Raw genomic sequence first — 25,190 nt, forward strand, 5'->3', positions numbered from 1 at the left:
AGAACTGGTCTGTTGAGACTGAATCCAATCCACCTTGACAGAAGCAGCAGAAGTGAATGACATTGACCTCTGGGAGGGTAACAGGATGAGGGCAAAGTGACCCAACTGGTGATTGCACCTTGGGTGGTGCTGGTGCTAAGGAGAGGTGATGGTTGCCAAATGAGGGCTTTGTGGCAAGAATCTGGATCTTCTCCATACAGTGCCTCAGTTTCTCCCTGTGTCAAGATCTCAAGCTTTGCAGATAAAGTTTGGATTTGTTTTCTTGGAAGATCACCTACCTGTCTGATAGCTTGGAATGTGAGGGTGGGGGACAGGAGCAGAGCTTGCCTGACGTGGTGTGTGTGTGTGGGGGGGGGATTGGGCCATGCCCCAGGACTTGAGCCATCACTGGCACAAAAGGAGTTAATGCCAGGGACCGCGCCCCCCCGTGTCCGGGCACGCGCAGCGCGCCCCCTTGGTGCGCGGGCACAGCAGCCAGGCTGCCGGAGAGCTGATCTCGGAGATTCGGGTGCGGAGCCCTTGGCCTGGAGGCGATATGGGTGGTCCGTGGCCTGGTTCAGTCGTTTGCAGCCGCCTAGGGAACAGGTGAGGCCGCCTGCTTCGGTCTCTCATCCTCTAGCTGCCCATACCTTTCCCAATCCTGTACCCTCCCAATCCCGGGTCCCTCCACCTCCCCGGCCAGTGGCTCCCATCCTTCTCAACCCCGTGTTCTCCATAGGTACCCCTGACCTCGCGGCCCTCCCTCGCTTTGCTTCTCTCCTCTACCTCCTCCCTAAATCCTGCATCCCTATCATCCTTCCGCCCATGGTTCCTCTATTTCTATCGTCCAGCCTGCATGCTCACCAAAAATACCCCTAACCAGAGCCCCCAGCCCCATTCCAGTATTGCACATTGCCAATACCCCCTCTCCTGCAGTGCACCCCCACACCCCTTCCATCACAGCATCTTACAGCCAGGTTCCCTCCCCCACTCTCTGCAGCCCCCCCACCCAATGGAGGCCTTTATTCTAGCCTCCCCATTCTAAGGCAATTTCATCCTCTAATACCATTCCAAACCCACATAGCCCCCAATACTGCAGTTCTCAACACTGATCCATTCCAGCACAATGCCCCTTGCCTAATACTGCTCCAGCCCCCAAAGTCCCCTTAGATGCCATTCTCATCCCAGCATTGCTGCCTCCCTTGTCTTCTCCCAAATTGCAAGTTGGACCAGAATGGAGATCTTGGCCTTGGGAACTAACTCACAGTGGGTCCTAGGGTACAGAGGGCATTTGGGGGTCGGTTGGTTTGTCTAGGTGTTCACCAGAGGGAGGGGCTGCAGCGAATTGACTCAACAGGGGAATTTGGCATTTGGCGCGGAAGGGTTACCGGAGAGGAAGGCCTCTAGAAAGGGTTAATGGAATTTTTGAGGTGGGGGCAGCATCGAGGGGGTTAATGGGGGGGTGCTGGCGGGGAAGCTGTGTGAATGAGCGGTCTGTGCCCCAGAGTTGCCATGGAGACGGTGAATGGGGGGATTGTGTGAACTCAGCTGCGGACTAACCCCCCCCCATATACACACCCACCCACTCCCTCCTGCCCCACCTCCCTACTCCTACCCTTCTCTCCCCTTCCCCTCCTCCTCTCCACCCGGGTGCATTCTGGGCAGTGTCTGGGATCTCCCCACCCCATACTTTGCTCCCCATTTCCTCTAAGCCCCCATCCCTTTAGTCACTTTACCCGCCTGCCTGCTTTCCTCCCCATCTTTCTGTCTCTGTCTCTTGTTTCTCCCTCCCTCTCTCTCTCTCTGTCTCTGTCCCTCTCTGTCTCTTCCTCCCTGTCTCTGTCTTTCTCTGTCTCTTACACACACACACACACACACACACACACACACACACACACATTCTCATTCCCCTCCCATGGTGGCCGATTGCCGATTGCTGGTCGTTCCCAATCTCCCTCCCCCACCCCTTCAGCCACTTCTTAAAGGAACAGCTCTGCAGTCTCGGAAGGCGGGAGAAATGGGGGGAAACTAAATGTGACTGTGTGTGTGTGTGTGTGTGTGTGTGCATGCATGCTTGCATACACACAAATGTGTGCATGTGTGCTCATTGAGTGTTTGTGTATCCATGTGGGACACACATGTCTGTGTGCCCGTGTATATGTGTTGACTGTAACTGTGTCAGAAGGCCTGTGTGTCTGAGCGTGTTGCTATTTCTGTTTCTGTCTCCACCTATGTGTCACCATTATGCCACTTGTGTCTGGATATTTACCTATGCGGGTATGTGTGATTTTGTTTCAGTAGCTCTCTGTGTGTGTGTGGCTCTGGCTGTGTGAGGTGGTCTGTCTTGGAATGTGGGACTAGATGAGGGACTCTCTGTGGGTTTGGAATATATGTCTCTGCCAGTGAATATTGCAGTGTCTGTGATTCTACCTTGGTCTCTCACTCCTTTGAGTCTTTATAAGTGTATGTCCCTACACCCTGTTGTTTATTTCACACTGCTCTAGCATCCACAGTGCCTAGTGTGCTCAGGAGATCCATTTTTGCCTTTGTTTCTGGCATTTGGTTTGAATGAAGGGCTAGGCAGCAGCAATGACAAAGGTTTAAGGACTCCACAGCAGTGAAGGCTGAGGAGAAATGTCAAGGGGAGGCATGGGGGGGGGGTGTCTCTGGACTTGGCTGTTGTGTCCCCTGCCCTGCCTGAGGGTAAAGGGCATCTCTCTGTGGGACCCTCTGCTTGTCTGTTGCTTTGCTTTTCTTAACGTCTTCGAGTCCCGGAGTGAAGTTGGCAGCCATACTGGAAGTTCCACTTCCAGCTCTCCATGTCACTACATGCTCTGACCCCAGCAGACCCTGGGGCTGGATGTTGCAGTTGGAGTTAGGGGCTGAATTCACAATGGCAACAGCTGTCACTCTGTTCATCCCCTTAGCTTTCTTTTTTCACACCATGACCGGGCACATAAAATAGTTCTAAATAGCAATGGATCATCTGTGAGTCTCTGGACCCCTGGGCACTTGAAACCTCTCATTGTGGGAAAATAGGCCAAGCCCACTGGGGTCCCAAAGACTGACCCTAGAGCCCACACAGACCATCTTCGATGACACATGCTTCCCTCTTTCCACAGGCCTGTCTGGCCCTAAGGGAGCCCTCTTTCGAAGTGGTGGTGCTCAGAAGACCTGCTCTCTACGTTGCTGGGGCACCTGTAGGTGTCCCTCGAGAGCTCAGTTTTGAGGTTCAAGTCAGTGTGGCCATGAAGGGGCTGCCTATTGGGCTGATGCTGTGACCCCGGAGTCTTCCTCTCCTGCCAGTCCCCCTGCCCGGAACATGTGGCTGCAGCCCTCGTTGTCCCTGAGCCCCACGCCCACAGTTGGCCGGAGCCTGTGCCTCACCCTGGGCTTCCTCAGTTTGGTGCTGAGGGCCAGTACCCAGGCCCCGGCACCCACAGTCAATACTCACTTTGGGAAGCTAAGGGGTGCCAGAGTACCATTGCCCAGTGAAATCCTGGGTCCTGTGGACCAATACCTGGGGGTACCCTACGCAGCTCCCCCGATCGGCGAGAAACGTTTCCTGCCCCCTGAACCACCCCCATCCTGGTCGGGCATCCGGAACGCCACACACTTTCCCCCAGTGTGCCCCCAGAACATCCACACAGCTGTGCCCGAAGTCATGCTGCCAGTCTGGTTCACTGCCAACTTGGATATCGTCGCCACTTATATCCAGGAGCCCAACGAAGATTGCCTCTATCTGAATGTGTATGTGCCCACGGAAGATGGTGAGTGCTGCGGCCAGGCATTGTGCCCTCCTTGCCTCCCGCCTGCCCTGTTGTGTTTGTGGCTTGCATGTGGTTGTGTGCCCTGCAGCATGCGTCTGTCTGTCTGTAAGATGCTTCTAACCATCACTCCGCTTGGCCTTTTCCCCTCCCTGTTCTTCCCTCTCCCAGCATTGTCCGAGCTCCCATGTGTGAGTGACACTGATGCCAGAAGGGGGCTGGCCAGGCCTGAGAGCTTTGACAGGTCTAGGTCCAGTGCTGGATGGGGGTCCCCCGGGGGAGTATGGGTGACTGCTGGCAGCTGCCCGCGGGAGGATGCTGGCTCCACCAGGCTCCCCTGTTGCCATTCCACCTGCTTCGAAAGGTGGTAGGTGTGTGTGGCTGAGGGAGCTGGGTGTGCGTGGGGGGTGGGGGGCAAGCCTGGTTGGCGATGCTTAGGTGCCTCCTCTTCCACTAGCTGATGCCTCCTCCCGCGGGGGTCACATTAAGGTAAGTGACAGAAAAAAAAAAAAAAAGGAGATGGTGGGACAGGCTCTCTGCCATGTGCCGCTGCAGAGCAGCTCAGCTCTTGGGGCCTGGGGGGGGGATGCATGCCCCTGGGCAGAGGCCTCCTGTTATTTTTTAGTTTTTTATTCATTTTACAGTAAAGCGGATTTCCAAGGAATGCGCCCGAAAGCCCAACAAGAAAATTTGTAGGAAAGGAGGTAGGTAGCGAGCCGGCGGGGAGGGAGAGAGAGAGAGAGGGAGGGCTGCCTGCCCACGTGTCCCTGCCCCTGAGGACCCAGCCTTCCTTCAAGTAGCCTAGGTTGAGAGGGCAGTTAGCAGGCTTAAGGTCCCACCTCCTCTAAGAGCTCTAGCTGCATTGTAGAGAGGATCCAGGGGCCCGAAGGCAGGTTCAGAGCAGAAGCAGAAAGCCCATTGATACCAGTCCTCTCAGCTCTCCTAAGGAGTGTACCAAAGATAGAGCTCGCTGCTCTTTTGGTAACACCTCAGAAGAAAACAGGCGGTCAAGCTGGAGCCAAAGGCTCCACCTTTTCCTGCAGCAAGTGCAAATATAAGACCATCCCTCCAGTACTCTGTCCTGGGCTAAAAGTCTATATTTGACTCTCCCCCACTGAAGCTTAAAAGAAACGTGGTACACACATTTATTTGTTCTTCTGCAACACACCCTGCCCCTCCCTCACCACCTCTGGCCAGAGCAAAGCTGAAAGATGCACTCGGGCTACTCCTGAGGCAGAAACTGGAAATCTCTGGAAACTGTAGACTCTAAAGAAAACCAATTTTAAACTCACCCTCCTGCTGAAAGGGCTGTCTTTTTTTCCTGTATAATAATGTTTGCTGTTTGCACACCACTTTATGTTTTCTGCAAGGGCCCTCATATTTACCTCATAAATGCCTCTCCACATCTCGGGAAGCCAGCAAGGCAGGAAGCGCTATTCCGATTTTACAGATGAGGAACGGAGCCCAGGGGAGTGACTTGCTAGACAAGGCCCTGTTGCCAGTCTGGGGACAGAGCTGGGGCCAAAACCTGGGGCTCTTGACCCTCAAGGAATGTTCTTTCCACTGTAGCCCATGAAGGCAACTTCCACCTGGCCGACCCCACCTCACATAAAAGACCAGATGTGGCTAGGTTGGGCTAATTGGCTGAGGTAGCAGCCTAAGGAGCAGGGACAACCACAACTCACTGTAAAAGCCTTTAGCAAACTTGGCCTTTGTTTTCCTTTGATGCTCTAGGGCAGGGTTTCTCCCATGTCATTGGGATTCCTGGGCTGGAACGATCCCTCCTGAATGAGAATCTCTAAGGACTGCTAAGAATCAGCACATTCAAAAGCCCATAAGTGGAGGGCTTTTAATGCTCGCTGGAGCACGGGAGTCAGACTCGCTGCCCTTAAGAACAATGTTTTACCTCTCTTTACATCCAGCCCAGGCCCTCACACACAGTAGGAAGCATCAGAGGCTCTCATGCAAATGAAGGACCTCTGTAGTGCGGCTTAAGCAGCACCACTTGTCCGGGAAGCACAATCCCTGAGTGACCCCAGGCTTCTGCTGCCAACTCATAAGGCATTCCTTCTATTCGGTTTCATTTTTCTTTGCTTTGCTGTGTTCTGTTTTGGTTTTGGAGCCAGGGTCTTGCTATGCAGCTCAGGCTGGCCATGAACTCTTTATGGCATCCAGGCTCAGAGGTCAGTCTTTTTTTTTTTTTCTTTTAAGAGCCTCCATTTCCACATGGGAAGGCAGAAAGACCATTCTAGCCATAACCTTCCATTAACTTATCCGTGTATTCAGGGAAAGGGTTTGAACGCTTCTGCCACAAGTTATGTAGTGGGGTACCAGTGGGGTGAGGAAGAGATTACTACTAACCACTGCTTAGGAAGAAAGATCTATCAGGGCTCCAGTAAGAGCCAAGGGCCTGCCTAACCCATGCTGAGATTTTGGCCACAGTGCTGACTAGAGGCCGGCATGCAGTATGAATATTTTGCCAATTGTAATTGTGAATGATGGGCAAGGTGCTGTTGGGCTGTGAAGGGAATCTAATATTTGTCCTGAAGAAGCTCCTAGCCTGGCATTAAAACTGCTGGATTCCTTGACTCCAGAGGCCAGTCTGGGAAGTGGGCTTTACACAGGATAGGGAGGGCATTTGATTGTTTAACTGTTCAAATTGGTTCCCTATTATGGGCCTGTTAGCCATTTGAAAAAGTTACTAATCTTGCCTCTTTGGGCACACACTGTGTGTGTGTGTGTGTGTGTGTGTGTGTGTGTGTGTGTGTGTGTGTGTAGTGCACAGGGCAGGTGGGGTGGCCTATGTGGGATCCTCCGGTGCCCCCATGTGTTCAGATAGTGCCTGGTAAAGCCCATGGCAGCAAGGAATTGATTATTGGGGACAAGCTGAAGGGACTAGGACAAGGCTAGGATCATGTACCAACCAAGTACCCTCAGCCCCTCACAGAAAGAGCCACTGGAAGTGAAGGGTGTCCTGGGAAGGATCTCCTCCAGCCCCTCCCTCTGTGGACTTGAAAGGAAGTGATGTCTAGGAATGAGCGATGCTGTTTGGTGGCTGATCCACTGTGTGGCTATGTCTCATTGAGATTCTAAGAGCAAGACAGGCAGGCGTTGAGCTAATGTGTTAAGACAGTAGTGCCACTGGAAGTTCAGGAAGCCAGAGGCTGTTTCTAGTGGAGCTGGGGCTCTGCTCTCTTGTAGTATGAGAATAGTTCCTGGTTCGGTTAATAACTCTAGGGATATTCAGGTACCAGAGTGCAGACCAACAGACAAAGAGAGCTATTGACTTGCTCCAGGTTGAAGGTATCAGTGATCATGGATGCAAAAGGGTACGGTGTGGGGTGCCAGCCGAATTACTTCTACCTTGACATGCCGACCAGCAGGCAGGCAGTAGATCAGGTCTTTTTATAGCCATTCCAAGTTGTCCCTCTAGTCTCCTCATAACAGGGAGAAGTGGTACCAGTCTAAGCTGCCCCTGCCCCGGCTTCTAACTGCCTTTCTTCTTCCTCTAGGCTCTCTGCTCTCCTCTCCTTTCATGTTCCACGTCTTCTCTCATCAATTTCCTCCTTCCCTTTCCCTTGCCCCTGAAAGGTGGCATGATGCAGTGGAAAGACCATAAGGGCTTTGGAGTCCAGTAGACCTGGGTTTGCGTCACACCACTAGCACTTTCTAGCTGTGTGATCTTGAGCAAGTCACTTTACTTCTCTGAACCTCAGTTTCCCCATCAGTGAAAGAGGAATAAGGATAGTGAAGGATAGTGCCTACCTCACTGGGATGTAGGACTCAAACAGCAGCAACAGCAATGTAGAATGTCTGACATGTGGTAGATGTTCAGTACTCAGTATATGGTAGGAACCATTTCTCTCTCTCTCTCTCTCTCTCTCTCTCTCTCTCTCTCTCTCTCTCTCCTCTCTCCTCTCTCCCACTCCCTCTCTCTGTCTCTCTCCCTCTCTCTCTATTCCTTTCTCCCTCCCTCCCCCTCTGGCTCTCTCCTAGAGCAACACTTGCTGCTCTTAAAGCTGGTTCCTGTGGGCAGGAGCCCCATTTGCCACTCACAAGAGCAGAGGGCCCCAGTGAACAAAGCCAGAGGGAAAATTTCATCTCCCATCTTCTCCTGTGGGAATCAGGGTCAGCTGAGGCCCAGTTCAAATCTGCCCACTGGGGCCTGGGAGCTCAGACTTGGGGTTCCTGGTAAACACCTCTGCCCTGAGTACATCACATAGATGTTCACACAGATGCTGGCAATGTCACCTCCTACCTTCAGTACCTGTCCCTGCTCTCCAGCTCAGCCTGCCTGTGTCTAGACATGCAGCCCTTCCATCCAGAATGAAGTTTCCACAAGTGGGCCTTTGGCTCTGTACCCTAGCCAACTTGCTGCTACCTCCTAACTGCGAATGAACTTGGTTGGGTACAGGGAGGCGGGGCAGGGAGGTGCAGGGAGGTCAGCACAGCAGAGGCCTGCAACACCATCATCCTGATGAAGGTCTGGGCCTCAGCCCACCCATTCCCTCAGTTCTTGCCATCCCTCCTGCCTGTCCTGGGCCCAGGCCCAGAGCTGGCTTGCTGGGCCACACTGCAGTCATGCTGTTTTTGAATTCTCTCTCTGTTTTGTTCTCTGTTCTGTGCTGTTGTGTCTCCCCGTGTCTGGTCCCCAGGATCCGGCGCTAAGAAACAGGGCGAGGACTTAGCGGATAATGACGGGGATGAAGATGAAGGTATTTGGGGGCTGCAGGGCGCGGCGGCTGGTGCATGGCACAGAGCCCCTCCCCTTCTCAATGGGGAGAAGCCCCGTCTGTCTGTCTGTCCGTCCGTTGGTGTGTTTCTGTTCCTGTACAAGGCCGTTGGGCTGTTCCTCCGTCTTTGGCCTCATTGGCCACTGGGACTTCTGGGGTAATGGACACGGCTGGCAGGAGCAGGGGACCAACCACAAGTAGAGCCATAGGGAGGGTTCTTCCTGGCCCTGGCCCCTGACCCCCTCCCATCTTCTATAACTCATGGGTACCTGCCCATATTTGGCAGCAGAAATGGTGAAGAACAAGTAGGGCCAGGGAGAGTGGGGATAGGCACAAAGAAAACCGGATGGTGATGGGGTGCCTGGGTTTCACTAAGGAGAGTCTGGCTCCTGGGAGAGTGGCCCTGCTAGGGCACACCAAGGGGCAAAATAGTGACATTCAAAGACAGCACTTCTCCAACTTCCTCCCCCAAAGAAAGATGCACTAGAGCTAGAGGTTGCACTGGGTTGGGAACAGAACCAGAAAAACTGTGACCTAACAAGCCAGGCCCAGATAGCACAGCCATCAATAGATGGTCTAAGAGTCTCTGGCGGTGATGGGACCATCCTTCCTCCTTGGGGTAACAGGATTGTTTATGCGACAACAGACAGCATTCCCTTCTCCACCCATGCTCTGGGCCTGCCCCTTTGGAGACTCTGGAGGGGCCAGGCAGTTCAGGGGATCCACTGGTGACTTGGTAGGACTGTGTCAGTGTGGCTCACAGACTGACAAATGACAGGCAAGTCAAGTTCAGGCCTGGAGCCTTCTCTTGACTGCTTCAGCCCCACACCATGCTGGCTGGGCTTGGGAGCAGCCCCCGATGAGCCCTGGGCACTGGCCTGGTGGAGACTTCTCCTACATCTTAACTCTGGCTGGGCAGGCCTTCTCATGCCAAGTTCTGCTCCACCCCAGTGTTTCCAGCTAAGTTTGCCCAGGAAGAATGGGGGATGTGGGCATGCAGTTAAGAAACCATGTCTCTAAGGTTCCCCCACCCCATCTTTACCATTCACTACCCCCACCCCCACCTTCCTGTTCTCTCCCTGTGCCACCCCTTCTCCCCATCCTTTTTGTCTCTGTCTGCACTGGGGGGGCGGGGGATCCAGCTGCTGCCAATGGCCGTTTCCATGTAACTGGTCTAGTCCTGGGGGTTTCAGGGCTCCCCAGCTCCTGCTTTCTAAAGCCATGTCAGGTCCCAGGACTCCTGGATGCACAGGGCAGGAACTCACCTGATGCTGCTAAGGGACCACTAAGCCCTCGCTATTTCTTCTCTCATCCCCAGAAGCTAGCCGTGGTCACCCAGGCCCAGATGAATTATGCCCACATGGCCATCTTCAGTTGGGAGGTGCTCAAAACCCAAATCCTTAAAAGATATTGTACAAGTTCTGCTCTCTCTGGCCAGTACTTCAACTCCGGGCCTAGCAGCCCCACGAGTCCTGCCCTCAGGGGTGGTGGTGGTGTCCTGGCACCTGGAATAGCTTTGCTGCCCGCACCCCCCCCCCCCAGGGCTGGCGGGGGTAGGGAAGGAAGGGCATCCTACCTAGCTTGTGTCTCACCCCTTTTCCTTACAGACATCCGAGACAGTGGTGCTAAACCTGTCATGGTCTACATCCACGGAGGCTCTTACATGGAAGGAACAGGCAACATGATTGATGGCAGTGTTCTTGCAAGTTACGGCAACGTCATCGTCATCACCCTCAACTATCGGGTCGGGGTGCTAGGTATGGCTCTTTGAAAGGGGGAGGAAGGAATCCCAGGGAAGTCGATTTAGGTAGTCCTAATTCTCTCGCTGGTGTTAATAACCAGACTCAGGATTTTATTCCTTCACAAATACCAATAGCTTTCTTGTCTTCTCAGGCTGCCTTCTCAGAAGATTTACATGCCAGTGGAAATTCAGTTCAAATGTATACTTCTTTTTGAAGGAGGGATTAGATGGGGTAGCCTAGGTTGGACTTGAACTCCTGGTCTTCCTACTTCTATCTCCCCAAGTGCTGAGATTATAGGCCGGGGCCACTACCATGTATAGCTTAAATGTCACAATTCTTAAGTCTCAAGCCAGACTTCTGTTACCAGATTTTGCTTGGCTGAGTTTTGTAGGTCCTGTTACTTTTCTGGTGCCTTATCTTTATCGCTGCTCACCCAGCCCCATATCCCTAAATACCAATGCATATACAGATATTCCTTCTAACCCACTGTGTATCCACAGACACTTATACACCCACACATCAAATCCATCCACCCACTCCCACGCATACAAATACTTCTCACTCCCCACGGCACATGTGCACACAGCTCTAGTCTGCTCCTGCATACGCCCTCACAGAGCAAGACACATAAGGTCTCACTCACACACATAGCCACATACCCACACACTTTATACACCACATCCATACCCCACACAGATCTCTCTCACCTTCCATATATACACACATGTTTTTATATACTCTGCTCCACATCTTTTACCCACAGCCACACTATATATGTACCATACACTCCCAGAGTCAGTTCCTGCTACCCCTATATTGACAGCTTACACAAATACCTAGACTCTTCTGTGCACATGCCTTCCACCACCCCTATACACACACACACCACGTCCCACATGTCCCACTGTGCATTCAATTCACACTTGATATACTTCATATATATATATATATATATATATATATATACATTTATCCCTTTCCTACTTTACATAAAACAAGCCAATATTCATTTTTACATGGTAACCATTTCATTTGCTGCACATATATGTCCCCTCACATAGTCACACTAAATGGACCCCCTCCACGTGCTTACAGGCATACACATGTACATAGTCTTCACATATACTCTGTCAATACATACCCAATACATACACATGTGCTCACTCCCTTACCTCTCAAATACACACACATTCTTGTATCTCAAGCTGCATCTGCGCATGCACGTGCGCGCACACACACACACACACACACCTATTTACCCTAGCCACGTGTGCTTCCTCATGTATATATATATATATATATATATATATATATGTACACATTCCTTGTTCTTCCACACATACATCCCTTCACTCTTAACTCATTATGTGTACCTACGCATGCGCATATACGTTTTTCCCCAAAGCCTCCCCCATGTAAGACCATGTATCCTACCTCCAAATATTCTGCCACCTAAATCATGTTGGGTGATTTGGGCTGTTCCTCTATCTTATACCTTCTGTGATGACTGCCAGTACCTATCCCAAGGTCTTGAGATAAACAAATACCCCAGAGAAGGTGACAGCAGATAGACCCTTGCTCCCTTTTAGGTGCTAATCCGGGCTTTCCATCCTTGGAAATGTGGGCATGAAGAAGCCAACTTCTTCGTGGGGAAATTGTGTCTTCAGGATTTCTAGAGGGGTCTGTAGGCCTAGATGTTGAATCAGCAGTTTGTCTGGTCGCTGGGCAGGAGTTCATTTGAATTGGCTCTTGGCTATGTTGCTTTGCCAATTCCAGTCCCCAAGGCCATTGTGCGGCATTTGCTTCTGGGCAGGGTTATATGCACAGAGTGGCAGTCTCCTCTTGACTTTCCCTTAAATCTACATGGGACATGCATCTATTTGGAGTTCAGGCTGGAAAAATGAGGCTAGGTGTGGTGGTGTATGCCTTTTAATTCTAGCACTTAAGAGGCAAAGGTAGGTCTCTATGAGTTCAAAGTCAGCCTGGTCTACAGAGCAAGTTGTAGTCTAGGCAGGGTTCCACAGTGAGACTTTGTCTCAAAAAAAGGTTTTAGACTGTGTTTCTTCAGTGACTCCTTGGGACCCTGAATGTGGAACATTCATGGCACCTCTCTGGTCTCTGCATGATCTGATGGACTTTCCCTGCTTCTCCATCTTTCTGCACTGCCTCAGACACCATGGCAAAGCTCTCATGTCCTGTTCAGAAGTGGGGATCTGAATGTCATGGTACCACAGAGATGACCATAAACTCACACTCCAGGGTCACACAGTTCTGGAAAAGCACCAAAGCCACAAAGATGATCACACACAGATGTACACATACACATGCACAGTAATTGATGGCCCAAAGCAATTAGCTAGTTTCTTTTCTCCAACTAGAAGAAAATACTTGATTCAGCTGCTTTTAAGGGTAATAACTACAAGGCTTACCATTTTATAAGGCGTACCTGAATGTGCAGAGGCTACCAAGGATGTGAGCCAATAGTATCAGACCAGTAAGGAATGGAAGAAAAGAGAGAATGGAAGAGCAAGAGAGTGAGGCAAAAGTAAGGAAAAGAATAAAATTACCGATGAGAGAAAGAGGTTAGGACATGGGACATGAGGCAGAGAAGAAGCACTAGCTTACAGTGTGATTCAAAGCCTCCACAGTCTCAGGCAGGAGCTGCGGGCTGGATAGAAGGAAGGTGGCTGGGAGTGCTCTGTGTAGTGATATCCTGGTTTTAATGGGAACCTCTCATCCCTTCAGCTTCTCTAGGAGAAGTCCTTAATCTTGTTTGTTTGTTTGTTTTATTGAGACAGGGTTTCTCTATGTAGCCCTGGCTGTCCTGGAATTCGATTTGTACAATAGGTTGGCCTCAAACTCAGGGATCTGTCTGCCTCTGCCACCTGAGTGCTGAGATAAAAGCCGTGTGCCTCTACCACCTGGATGAAAAATGGTTAATTTTTTGGAGGCGGTCTTGCACTCTTCTGAGATTCTGAGGACAGCTATGGAGTCTTCGTCACAACAATACAGACACACACATAATTTTTGTTTTTAAAGACAAAGGCTAACTGTGTAGTCCAGGCAGCCTTGAGCTTCAGACTCTCCTGTCTCCGTATCCAAGTATGGGATTATAGGCCTACGCCACCGCACCCAGCACACAAATAGTTAAAAAAACAAATAAACAAACCCCAGGACTTTGTAGATTCCCCTGAAGCTCAGCCATGAAAATGAAGCTCAGGCTAAGAGCACTGACTTTACAACCTCCTCTCATTTGGATCATCAGAAAAAGATGCATCTTTGAGATTAAGCAATTAACATTACTCCATAATCAGAAAGAGTTATAAACTGAGATTTGGTCAGAAGTTCCTGAACACTTCCTACGTACTCTTTAGTTCCTATTCTGGAACACAAATGTAATCAATAAGCCACTGATTGCATTCTGGGTACATACAAGATGTTTTTGTCTCTTGGCACTAGATGTAGAACATGAGTTTGTCCCTGATGCTTGGGGAGTTTGCTGTGTAGCTCTGTTTTGTTTTCCAAAGTATATATATATGAGAGAGAGAGAGAGAGAGAGAGAGAGTGTGTTTTGGACTCCAGATGTACACATTTGCTTGCCTTTCTTCCTAGCATCACCTCCTGACCCTGACTGCAGTCGATCCATGTAAGCTTCTCTAGGGGTCTTGAGAATGTCACTAGCTAATTCATGGAGGTCTCCTCCTGCCCATGACCTGCCAAGGCAGAGGGTGTGGCTATTATTTGAGACCCTTCCACTGATTTGAGGGCCAACAACACAAGAGGAATCTAGCAGTATATTGGATGTGGCTAGACCTAGAGGTAATAGATGCACTGAGAAAGTAAGAGCTTGCCAAGTTCTCTTCTGGGTTCCAGAATTCCCTTAATTCCACGTCATTGCTCAGGTATGTTTCAGGCAAGCTGAAAACATGGTGAGTGACACTCCTGGAGTGACACAAATACCTAGTTTTGATACAATCTGCCAGATTCTTCTATCTTCTGTTGACAAGCAGCTTGTGTATACTGCTTGGGTAGAAACTTGGGTTCAAGAAGGCTGACTCAGATTTATTTTGACAACTTGTGGAGTCGGGTATTTGAGTCTTCATTCTCACATAGTTTATGTGGATGGCCATGAGCCTGTGAAGCTATCAATGAGTGGCTTCTCTCTTAGGCTGCAAGACTTTGTGCACTCCTAGTCTGTCATGCTTACATCTACCACCTTCTGAGCCTGTTGGCTATAGTATTTCAAGCAGGACTCTTTGTGTAGTGAGGATGGCCCCAGCCACATACTTCACTGTTCCTTACCTGGAAGCTCATGAGGTCCAAGGGAACAGAGGTATAGCCAAACCCTCTCCTCAGTCTTTTCTGGCTTTGTCCTAATCTAGGAGAACTAGAGATCTACTCTACATCCAATTGCTGGCTAGGATAGCAGATTCTCTCTTTCTCTCTCTCCCTCCCTCCCTTTCTCCCTTCCTCTGTCTTTCCTTTCTTTCCCTATCCCTTCCCTCCTCTCCCCCACCTCTTTCTCTCAGGGTCTTGCTGTGCAGTCCAGGATGGCCTTGAACTCATTCACTGTGCTCTTGAACTCCAAAATCTCCTACCTCTGCTTTCTGAGTACCATGTCCAATTAGGACAGACAATTTTAACATATCTCACTTAATGATACCTTGACAAAGATTGAAGACAAACCTGCTTTTGTCTAAGTGAAAGAAAGGGGGGGAGATATAAGGGAAGGAGAGGAGAAGGAAGACACATGACAAATTTTGCTAGAGGATCTTAAGACTTGGGCAGCTGACCTGGGTACTGCCTGGCATTAGGTATTGCTGCTGTTTCTTCTTCTTCCTTCCTTCCTTCCTTCCTTCTTCTTCTTCTTCTTCTTCTTCTTCTTCTTCTTCTTCTTCTTCTTCTTCTTCTTCTTCTTCTTCTTCTTCTTCTTCTTCTTCTTCTCCTTCTCCTCCTCTTCCTCCTCCTCCTCCTCCTCCTCCCCCCCGCTCTTCCTTGTCGTCACCCCCAGTTAGGTTTTAAGACTTACAAGAGTCACTTGCATTTCTGAATAGGACCCACAGATTGCTTCCTCCTGCATCTGAAGGAACTAGAGCTCTTCCACTCCTTGTTGCTCATGCTTATGCTAATCTCCTCTCCTCATCTGGAACTCAGGGTTAAGGAAGACTTGTGCTAAAGTTCTGGGAGGAATACTTACATACTTACTACTTACTTAATTTGACCAAAGGAAATTAATAACGCACTTGGAAGTGGTAAGACGGATTCTTTTTGCAGAAGCTACATACAGAAAGACCTGAGAACGGTAGTGATGTGGTTTTCTGTCTGCTTGGCTCTATTTGAATTAAGCTTCTGCCTGCAGACTGCCAGGTCTGCCAGGTCTGCCAGCCAGCTCTCTGCGAGCTCTGGGCTCCTCCAACATGGCCCGGAACCAAGCTGATTCCAGGTGCTGTGAACAGGCTTTTTAACTGTGGAGTCAAAAAACTCTGATCCAAGTTTGGGTTTCCACTGTGTAGGAGGGGCACAGCAATTACACCCACCTGGAAAGGACCCTACCAGAAGCCTAGGGTAGGAGAAGATAGATAGAGCCTTCCAAGGAACCCAGGGATCAAGGAAGAGATAGAGGAAATGAGGCAGCAGGATCAGTCTAAAATGGAAGCACGGGGTAGGAGGGGGGATATAGGACATCGCTGTGGGATAGCCAGCAGGTGGGCGGGAAGGTAGTCTCCATGGTAACAAGTCTCCACGGCAGCAAATCCCAGCAGGTGGGTGGGAAGGTAGTCTCCATGGTGACATGTAGTCTCCTCTGCAGCAAATCCCAGTGGGTGGGCGGGAAGACCTGTTTCTGTGGTAACGCAGTGCACTGACTTCCTCATTTCTCCATCAGATGAAAAAGATGATCTGACCCAGTGGCTTCTCAACTTTAGCAGGCATCAGCATCACCTGGAGAGCTTGTTAACAACACAGATTGCTGGGCAGCATCCCCTAGAGTTTTTAATTGCTTAGGTGTTGGAGGAAGGGAACCGAGGCCCTGCCCTGAGAGTGATGAGAAGGGGGCCATACCAAAGCCCTGGACAGAAGTGGAGCTGGGCAGATTTACACAGGAAGGGCAAGGCAAGCTTAGGAACCGCTGCCTGTGGGCTCTTCGCTTCAGAGAGAGAACGAAGGGGAAAATGTAACTGTAGCTCTACCACGTGCTTGGCTTAGGCTCAGTTTATCCTTGCTACAACCCTTTGAGGTATTTTTATCCCCATTTTACAGAAGAGGAAACTACGGCCCAGAGATTTTTAAATAACTTGCTGAAGGCCACATGCCTAAGATGTATTCATCCTGGATTTAACCAAGGGCTGTTTGGCTCCAGGGTCCTTGCTTTCTCCCCATTGTATCTTGGCTGATGTTAGGATCATATCCCTAGATACTATATCAGGGCAGAGAATGCTGGGTTCTGGCCATTTGTAAGCTCTGCAGTTTAACTCTTCTGCCTAGAGGAAACAGCCACATTAAATCATCTGCCCCTGCTTCCAAAGTAGATCATGGGCAGGAAGCAGGGCTTTTTCCCTGCCTACATTGGTGATGCTGGGCCTTGCAAAAAGCAGCAATGATTTATGTTAGCTTTCGTGAGGTGGGAAGGACTACATGGCTGCTTGCTTATCCTCCATGTGACTCCTCCCAACCCATCATAACCCAAATCCTGCATCCCCTCCACCTTCATTATTTTCATGCTTTTTGTTGAATCTAGGTTTCCTGAGCACTGGGGATCAGGCTGCCAAGGGCAACTATGGGCTCCTTGATCAAATCCAGGCCCTTCGCTGGGTGAGTGAGAATATTGCCTTCTTTGGAGGAGATCCCCGTAGAATTACTGTCTTTGGCTCTGGCATCGGTGCATCCTGTGTCAGTCTCCTCACACTGTCTCATCATTCTGAGGGTAAGTAACTCTTGAGCATCAACATAGAATAGCTTGTTTCCCTTTCTTTCTTTTTCTTTTCTTTTTTAAAAGATTTATTTATTTATTTATTTATTTATTTATTTATTATATGTAAGTACACTGTAGCTGTCTTCAGACACTCCAGAAGAGGGCNTCAGATCTNGTTANNGATGGTTGTGAGCCACCATGTGGTTGCTGGGATTTGAACTCCGGACCTTTGGAAGAGCAGTCGGGTGCTCTTACCCACTGAGCCATCTCACCAGCCCTCTTTTTCTTTTTTTTTCTTTTCTCTTTTTTGGAGACAGGGTTTCTCCATGTATCCCTGACTGTCCTGGAACTCCCTCTATAAACCAGGTTGGCCTTGAACTCAGAGACCTACCTGCCTCTGCCTCTGCCTTTGTCTCTGTTCCCCTAGTGCTGGGATCAAAGTTGTGCACCACCACTGCCCTCCAACACAGAACAGCTTAATGCTGGTACACATTGAGCTTCAGGTATCCCAGGCTCCAGAATGCCAGTCTCCATACCCCAGTCGTGCCCAGGGAAATCAGCTCTCCCATCAGTTCCATGTCCTTTGTGGGGGAGGGGAAAAGGAAATGTTTCTGCACAGGAAGAAGTCCTTCTCCTCATGTGAAAGAATCCCCATTCACACCCTGAGAACGATGGTCCTCATTTCACATGGGAGTCTTATTTGGGAGAGTGGGAATAGAATGCCTCTCTCTGAAGGGACAATAGTTCCTTGTAGGGGAGGAAATCTCTCAGTATGGGAAGAACATGGTACTTCAGGGTCAGAATCTCATTGTCCACCTTTCTGGGGGGTGGGGGGAACATGTCTGTATAAGAGGAGAATTGGTCCAGAGTGAGAAGTGAGTCCAAAATAAGATGCTCTAGATTGAGAGACAGGCTGCTGTGAGGGAGGCAGACTGCGGTTGGACCACAGGCTCCTTCCAGGGATATCCACCTTGCTGAAAAGACACTCATTTTTACCGTGTTTTTGCTGTGGGTCTCTCTGCTAGTGAGTTTCTGAAGGGCTTGCATAGGCACGGGGGTATTCCTTCTCCAGGTAGAGTATAGAGGAGAGTATATTTCTGAGAGGCAAAGCTGAGCTTCCTATGGAGAAAAATAATGTCCTTGAAATAAGTGCCCTTCTCTAAAGTGAGGAAGGATGTGAGCAAGAATGCATTTTTATCATTGAGACTGGCTCTCACAAGAAGCCTTACCATCTTTTGAAGAAGGCTTGTGTCTGAAAGCAAGGAACCATCTTTACTGCCCCAGAAGCTCTATCCCTGAGCCCCTCATGAAACGACACTGACAAAAGACTAAGGTGTAGCTCGCTTCTGTACAGAGCTTCTGTACAGAGAGGAACCGGGAAGCTGGGTGTGGTGGCACACACCTGCGATCGCAGTGCTGAGAAGGTTGAAGCAGGAGCTCTGCCACAAGTTTGAGGCCAGCGAGGGCTACCAGCAAGACTCTGTCTCAAAAGAGGAAGGCATGCACACACACAGGAATTAAGAGAGAGAGAATAAGAGTGAGTGGGTGGATGGATGGATGGATGGATGGATGGATGGATGGATGGGTGGATGGATGGATGGATGGATGGATGGATGGATGGATGAAGGGACAGTGGCCTGAATTTCATCTCTAGCATCACTAGGAAGAGTATTTGTCTCTAGGTGACAGTAGAAGGAACAAGAATCCTCTTTTTCTTCTTCTTCTTCTTCTAGAGGAGGGTAAAGTGACAGGCTTTACAGATGCCTGTGTCTGTCAAGAGGCCTGGCACCTCTTCTGACTGGGACTCTTTACTGGGATAAGGCCTTCCTGGAATGTATCTGTGCTGAACATCTTAAGGGGGACTATAACTCTGGAGATCTGGGTAGAGGCGTGGCTCCGTGACAAAGCCCTCACCTGCCCCACAGAATGCTCCCCGTTCCATCCCCAACACTAATAAATGTATCTAAATGTCCTGCAGAAGGTTAGCTCTCTCTTAAGCAGTGATCTGTACTTCTCTTCCCCCTCTCTGATCATGCATCTTCCCGTTGGCCCATGTACCTGAGAGCCAAATACTCCCTTGGGGCCAGGGAGAAATAGTTCTTCCTTTAGAGAGGTAAAAGAATCTCCTTTTGATATTAAGGAATGAGGTCCCTCCAGCTCTGGGAATCTGAATGTGATATGTCCATATCTTTGGCAAAAGGGGATCTGGGCAGAATCCACACTGCCAGGGCACATTCCAGGAGACTCTCAGACCCCAGGGCCTTTGCTCTTGGGATTCGTCCCTAAACTCCCAGAATGTGGGGCTCTCTCCTCCCTGCATTTCTCATCTCTCATGAAAAAGACCCCTTTGTGGTGTGAGCGCCAGCTCCCTGGTGGTGCGTTGGCACAGAACTGGGCCCAGCTGGGCAGGAAGCAAGAGGGAGAGACAAGGAGTGATAAAGAGAGGAGGGAACATAAGGAAGCCCATGTCTGGGGCCCAAGGGGTTAAGTCTCCCTGGCATTTCCCTTAACCCCCAAGCTACCAACCCCTGTACCAGAAATGGGAAGCAGTGTGTATGTGTGTATGTGGGGACTTGATGGGGAAACAATCAAAGAAGGGGCTCAGCAACCTCCCTCCCCTCCCCACATCCTGCCCTGATATCGCCTGATAAAGACTAGTTCTTCCTTCATAGTCAATTCATAGCACAGGGTAGCCTCAGTGACAAAAGAGCAAATGGTTTATGGCCATATGTGACAATGACAGCTCTGACCCCCTTCCACCTATATTCTGTAGGGCTTTTCCAGAGGGCCATCATCCAAAGTGGCTCCGCTCTATCTAGCTGGGCTGTGAACTACCAACCAGTGAAGTACACCAGCTTGCTGGCAGACAAAGTGGGCTGTAACGTCCTGGACACTGTGGATATGGTGGATTGTCTTCGACAAAAGAGTGCCAAGGAGCTGGTAGAACAGGACATTCAGCCAGCCCGCTACCATGTGGCTTTTGGCCCTGTGATTGATGGTGATGTCATTCCTGATGACCCTGAGATCCTCATGGAACAGGGAGAGTTCCTCAACTATGATATCATGCTAGGCGTCAACCAGGGTGAGGGTCTCAAGTTTGTGGAAGGGGTGGTGGACCCCGAGGATGGTGTCTCTGGCACTGACTTTGACTACTCTGTCTCCAATTTTGTGGACAATCTGTATGGCTATCCTGAGGGTAAGGACACCCTGCGGGAGACTATCAAGTTCATGTATACGGACTGGGCAGACCGAGACAACCCTGAGACCCGCCGTAAAACACTGGTGGCACTCTTCACTGACCACCAGTGGGTGGAGCCTTCAGTGGTGACAGCTGATCTACACGCCCGCTATGGCTCACCTACCTACTTCTACGCCTTCTACCATCACTGCCAGAGCCTCATGAAGCCCGCATGGTCAGATGCAGCACACGGGGATGAAGTGCCCTATGTTTTTGGTGTCCCTATGGTAGGGCCCACTGACCTTTTCCCCTGCAACTTCTCCAAGAATGATGTTATGCTCAGTGCTGTTGTCATGACGTATTGGACCAACTTTGCCAAGACCGGGTAAGGAGAAAATGGGTGTCCTCTTCTCTGGGACCCCAGCATGCCCTCCCCTTTGCTCTTCTATCTAACTTCTTCCAGTAGCTTCTTCTCTCTGCATTTCCCTAAAGCTTGCTTGTTAACCCTTTAAGTCTTCTTCTTGTCATGATTCTGTGCTTCTCCCCCCCTTCCTTCAATCTTTTTTTTTTTTTTTATCGAAGGAGGTAGTAGAGCCCTTACTTAGCACACCCCAAGCCCTGGTAACCAGAGCCACCAAACTCATTCTGTTAGAGTTCAGAACTCTGTTAGCATCAGGATTGAGCAGGGAGGTGTTACAGGCAGAACTGTGGGATCCAGGGTTAGTTAGCTGGTCAAAGGTAGTATGCAGGGGGAGGAATGTGCACTTGGAAAGTCTTCTAAGGGCTCTTGATAAAACTGGGCAACTCAACGGATTGATAGGTCCTCGTGGCGTATGAGCTGACAGAGCATCTGCGTAGCCTGATGGCGGCGGCGGATGGGCTCAGGGAAGAAGGAGATGTTTTCATGCCACCGTGGGAACTAGGAGTTCAGCTCTGGGGAAGAAAGGGCTGGGGGAGGTGACAGGACCCTGAAAAACATGTATGTCATGGGAGATTTTAGTCTGGTGGGAGTGAGAAAGGGGCTGGGCCTTTTCTTTCTCTAGGTAGCATGGTGACCCCAGATTTCAATGTGGTATTTCAGGGATCCCAACAAGCCGGTACCCCAGGATACCAAGTTCATTCACACCAAGGCCAACCGCTTTGAGGAAGTGGCCTGGTCCAAATACAATCCCCGGGACCAGCTCTACCTTCACATCGGGCTGAAACCAAGGGTTCGTGATCATTATCGGGCCACAAAGGTAGCCTTTTGGAAACACCTGGTGCCCCACCTGTACAACCTGCATGACATGTTCCACTATACATCCACGACCACCAAAGTGCCGCCCCCGGACACCACCCACAGCTCCCACATCACCCGTAGGCCCAACGGCAAGACCTGGAGCACCAAGCGGCCAGCCATCTCACCTGCCTACAGCAATGAGAATGCCCCTGGGTCCTGGAATGGGGACCAGGATGCGGGGCCACTCCTGGTCGAGAACCCTCGAGACTACTCCACTGAATTAAGTGTCACTATCGCTGTGGGGGCCTCCCTCCTGTTTCTCAATGTGTTGGCCTTTGCTGCCCTCTATTACCGTAAGGACAAACGGCGCCAGGAGCCCCTGAGGCAGCCTAGCCCCCAAAGGGGAACTGGTGCCCCTGAATTGGGAACTGCTCCGGAGGAGGAGCTGGCAGCATTGCAGTTGGGTCCCACTCACCATGAATGTGAGGCCGGCCCCCCACATGACACACTGCGCCTCACAGCACTGCCCGACTATACCCTGACCCTGCGGCGCTCCCCTGATGACATCCCACTCATGACTCCCAACACCATCACTATGATTCCTAATTCCCTGGTTGGGTTGCAGACCTTGCACCCCTATAACACCTTTGCCGCAGGGTTCAACAGTACCGGGCTGCCCCACTCACACTCCACTACCCGTGTATAGCTCTATCCCGGAGCACAGCCCATCTCCCAGCTCCCTCCCTCCTAGACCCACAAACACACATGCACACACATACACATATATGTACACGCACGCACCCACACCCTACAGCAGACCCATCTGCATAAACACAGACAGATGTGGACATGCACCCGCATGTACAAAAACACAAATCCAGACGTGAACCTGAATAGGCCCTTCAAATGGGGACACATACGAGTCCTTGGTACCAAGGGCCCATGGAACAGCAGCTGGAACCAGCTCCTTGAGCCCGACCACAGACACTCCTGGGGCCCTGGAAGCCACAACCGGACACCCCCTTGGTGCTTGCCTTCTCGGAACTGCACCTCTACCAACTGCAGACTCGGGAGCTTTAAAGAGCAGGATAGCTCTTCCTCCCCCAGACTTGGTCTTTTCTCTGGGTCTTGTTTTTGTTGATTTTTTTTTTAATTGGAACCAATGCTTTTCCAGCCCATTGAGTGCTAAGCACCTCTGGAAGGGAGGGCTCCAAGATCAGGACTCTCTGGTTCTGGGACTCCCAATGTTCATACAATCAGACCAAGGAGAAGGACCCTCCAAGACAGTGACAGATGGGCACAAGACTATGGGGTGAGAGGAGGAAGAGGCTAGCAATGGATGGGGCTTGAGGGCCAGCAAGGACAGAGCACCAACTGGCTCTGGACCTCCCAGAGAGGACTGCAGAGCCTACACAGGGTGGCCTGCTTCTGCAAAGGCCAGCAGCAGCAGCCTGACTGGAGGAGCTTAGGCTTGGTGAACTAAGTACTGTGGAGGCCCTGACCTTATTGGGCCCCGGGGTATATAATCTGGGTTCTGCCTCTGCTCTGCCCTTGGGGACATGATATCAGAAATTTGCCCCATTTTCTTTACAGTCTCTTTGTGTCTGTCATTTCTCTTTCAAAACAACGGTGTTTTTTTTTTCTTTTTCTTTTTTCTTTTTTTTTTTTTTTTCGGTTGTTGTTGGCTTTTTTTTCTCTTTTTTTCTTTTCTCTCNTCTCTTTTTTTTTTTTTTTAAGAAAAGTTCTTAAAACACTAACGGAAACCCATGGAGTTTGTCCTTTGTAAAAATTTTAAACACAGTGTCTTGATATAAAAATAAAAAAATCCAGTTAGCACTCCCAACCTGCCTCCATTGCACAGGCCTGCCCCAACAGAGTCTCGAGCCAGGGGCCTGCTCAGGCTGGTAGCTCAATGCTCCAGCAGCCTGTGGCCTCCTGCCTTGTAGCACCTACAAGTCTGGGCTCTGCTCTACTTGTCCTGGGCCCCCTGCACAAAGCCCCTCTCATCCTAATCATGTTGCTGTACCATCCTCCTTCCTCCCGGCGCTTTTGAGTTCCTGCAGCAGAAACCTCTCATCGCCTCAGGCCTCCTAATGAAGCAGCAAAAATAATACTTACTTCCTCTGCCACCAAGCCACCACCACTGATGCCACCACCTCCTCCAATGCCACCACTATCGTGGTCATCGTCTTGCCCTCATCTTGGACCGGTGGCTAGGAGGAGGCTTGATCTCTGACCTGCTGAAATGCTTTCTCCTGTGGATATGTGGCATCAGCTTGTGACCTGCTCTGTCTCCATTGACTTACAGGAGGGCCATTCTTCCCTCAAGGGATGTAGGTTTCCTTTTCTGTGAATTCGAATAGCATAAGTCACTGGAGATCAATTTCTCTGGGGGACTGTCACTAGTGGCTCCCTAACAACTCTGGGGGATGGATTCAAGGTGGGGCCTCATAGGGTTAGCATTGTGGGGTTTCCTATTGTCCTCCGTGACTTGAAGGGCTGCAGTTGAAATCTGCTCATCAAGTGTGACAGTTGGGCAGGGTTGCTGATACTCGGGAAGCCAGGAATAGAATTCTTCAAAGTGACCCTGACAAAATGAAGGAGATGAGCCATCACAAGGCAGGATGATGTACAAAGGGGACCAGTGCAAGGTACTGTATACAAAGATCGAAGTCAGAACTCATACATGAAACCAGAACAGGTAATGGCTGAACCAACACAGGAACAGTTACCAGAGGGACCGGGAGAGGGAATGCATGTTGAATGATTTCATGATTGGAGAATAGCTTTGTCTCGAGAATAGCTTTGGGCCCTCTCCTTCTCTTCTTCTTCTTTTTTTTTCCTTTATAATTTCTGAAACAAAGATACTAGCATATAGTAACAAAAGCATCAGGGAGGATCTGGGAAGTAATCACAGAGTGACTGTTAAAAAAGAAGTCACCCCAGTGGCATAGAGTCCAACCCACTTACACCTGGACGGAGGAACAGGAAAGAGAGGACCAGGAGTTCAAGATTATCCTTGGCTGCAAAGTGAGCCTGAGGCAAGCCTGGGCTACCTGAGGATCTCTCTCTCTCTCTCTCTCTCTCTCTCTCTCTCTCTCTCTCTCTCTCTCTCTCTCTCTCTCTCTCTCTCTCTCTCTCTCTCTCTCTCTCTCTCTCTCTCTGTGTGTGTGTGTGTGTGTGTGTACCGTATGTATCCAGGTGCCCTGGAGGCCAGAAAGAGGGTATCCAATGCCCTGGAGCTGGAGTTACAGGTGTTTGCCAGCTGCCAGAAATGGGCGCTAGAAACCTAACTCAGGTGTTCTAGAAGAGCAGAAGATGCTAACACCCTAAGCCATCATTCCAGCCTCAAGACCCTATCATAAAAACAAAAACAAAAATAAGTAACAAAAAAGAGACCTCGAATTGGACCCATTCCATTAGTTTCTGGTCCTGTCATTATCCTCATGGACTATCTAGTCCCGCACCGGTTAGGTTTCACGAAGCATCAGCAGCTCCAGCTTCAGTGAGCAAGCAGGAAGGGTCGGGAGACAAGTGGCATCTCTAGATCAAAGGGTCTGCTGTTGGGTTGCATTGATTGGTTGGTTTGATTTTGATTTGTTTGTTGTCTTTTTTTTTTTTTTTTTTATCCTTTTTTGAGACAGTGTCTTGCTAGGTCGCCC

The 25,190-nt window shown here is 50.2% G+C and overlaps 1 protein-coding gene across 3 annotated transcripts; it reads left to right on the forward strand.

Moving 5' to 3' along the window:
• The first annotated feature begins 463 nt into the window (after positions 1-463).
• On the forward strand, positions 464-23,182 carry Nlgn3 (neuroligin 3). Of its 3 annotated transcripts, XM_021187662.2 has the most exons (8): positions 471-585; positions 3,102-3,749; positions 4,391-4,450; positions 8,402-8,461; positions 10,087-10,236; positions 16,958-17,143; positions 19,905-20,694; positions 21,391-23,182. In XM_021187662.2, exons 2-8 carry the CDS (start codon positions 3,302-3,304, stop codon positions 22,232-22,234), a joined length of 2,538 nt encoding a protein of 845 aa, XP_021043321.1. In that variant the 5' UTR covers positions 471-585; positions 3,102-3,301; the 3' UTR covers positions 22,235-23,182. The 3 variants fall into 3 exon arrangements, with proteins under 3 accessions (XP_021043323.1, XP_021043321.1, XP_021043322.1); XM_021187663.2 differs by lacking the exon at positions 4,391-4,450; XM_021187664.2 differs by lacking the exons at positions 4,391-4,450; positions 8,402-8,461 and having other exon boundaries at positions 464-585.
• The last annotated feature ends 2,008 nt before the right edge of the window (positions 23,183-25,190 follow it).

The sequence above is a fragment of the Mus pahari genome, chromosome X, assembly GCF_900095145.1.
Source record: "Mus pahari chromosome X, PAHARI_EIJ_v1.1, whole genome shotgun sequence".
NCBI classification, from domain to species: Eukaryota; Metazoa; Chordata; class Mammalia; order Rodentia; family Muridae; genus Mus; species Mus pahari.

Bases quoted from the DNA above. Each gene is read 5' to 3' on its own strand.
- Nlgn3 (XM_021187662.2), top strand. From the start codon at position 3,302: ATGTGGCTGCAGCCCTCGTTGTCCCTGAGCCCCACGCCCACAGTTGGC. The intron at 3,750-4,390 runs GTGAGTGCTGCG...TTCATTTTACAG, and splicing joins GTATGTGCCCACGGAAGATG to TAAAGCGGATTTCCAAGGAA. The intron at 20,695-21,390 runs GTAAGGAGAAAA...GTGGTATTTCAG, and splicing joins ACCAACTTTGCCAAGACCGG to GGATCCCAACAAGCCGGTAC.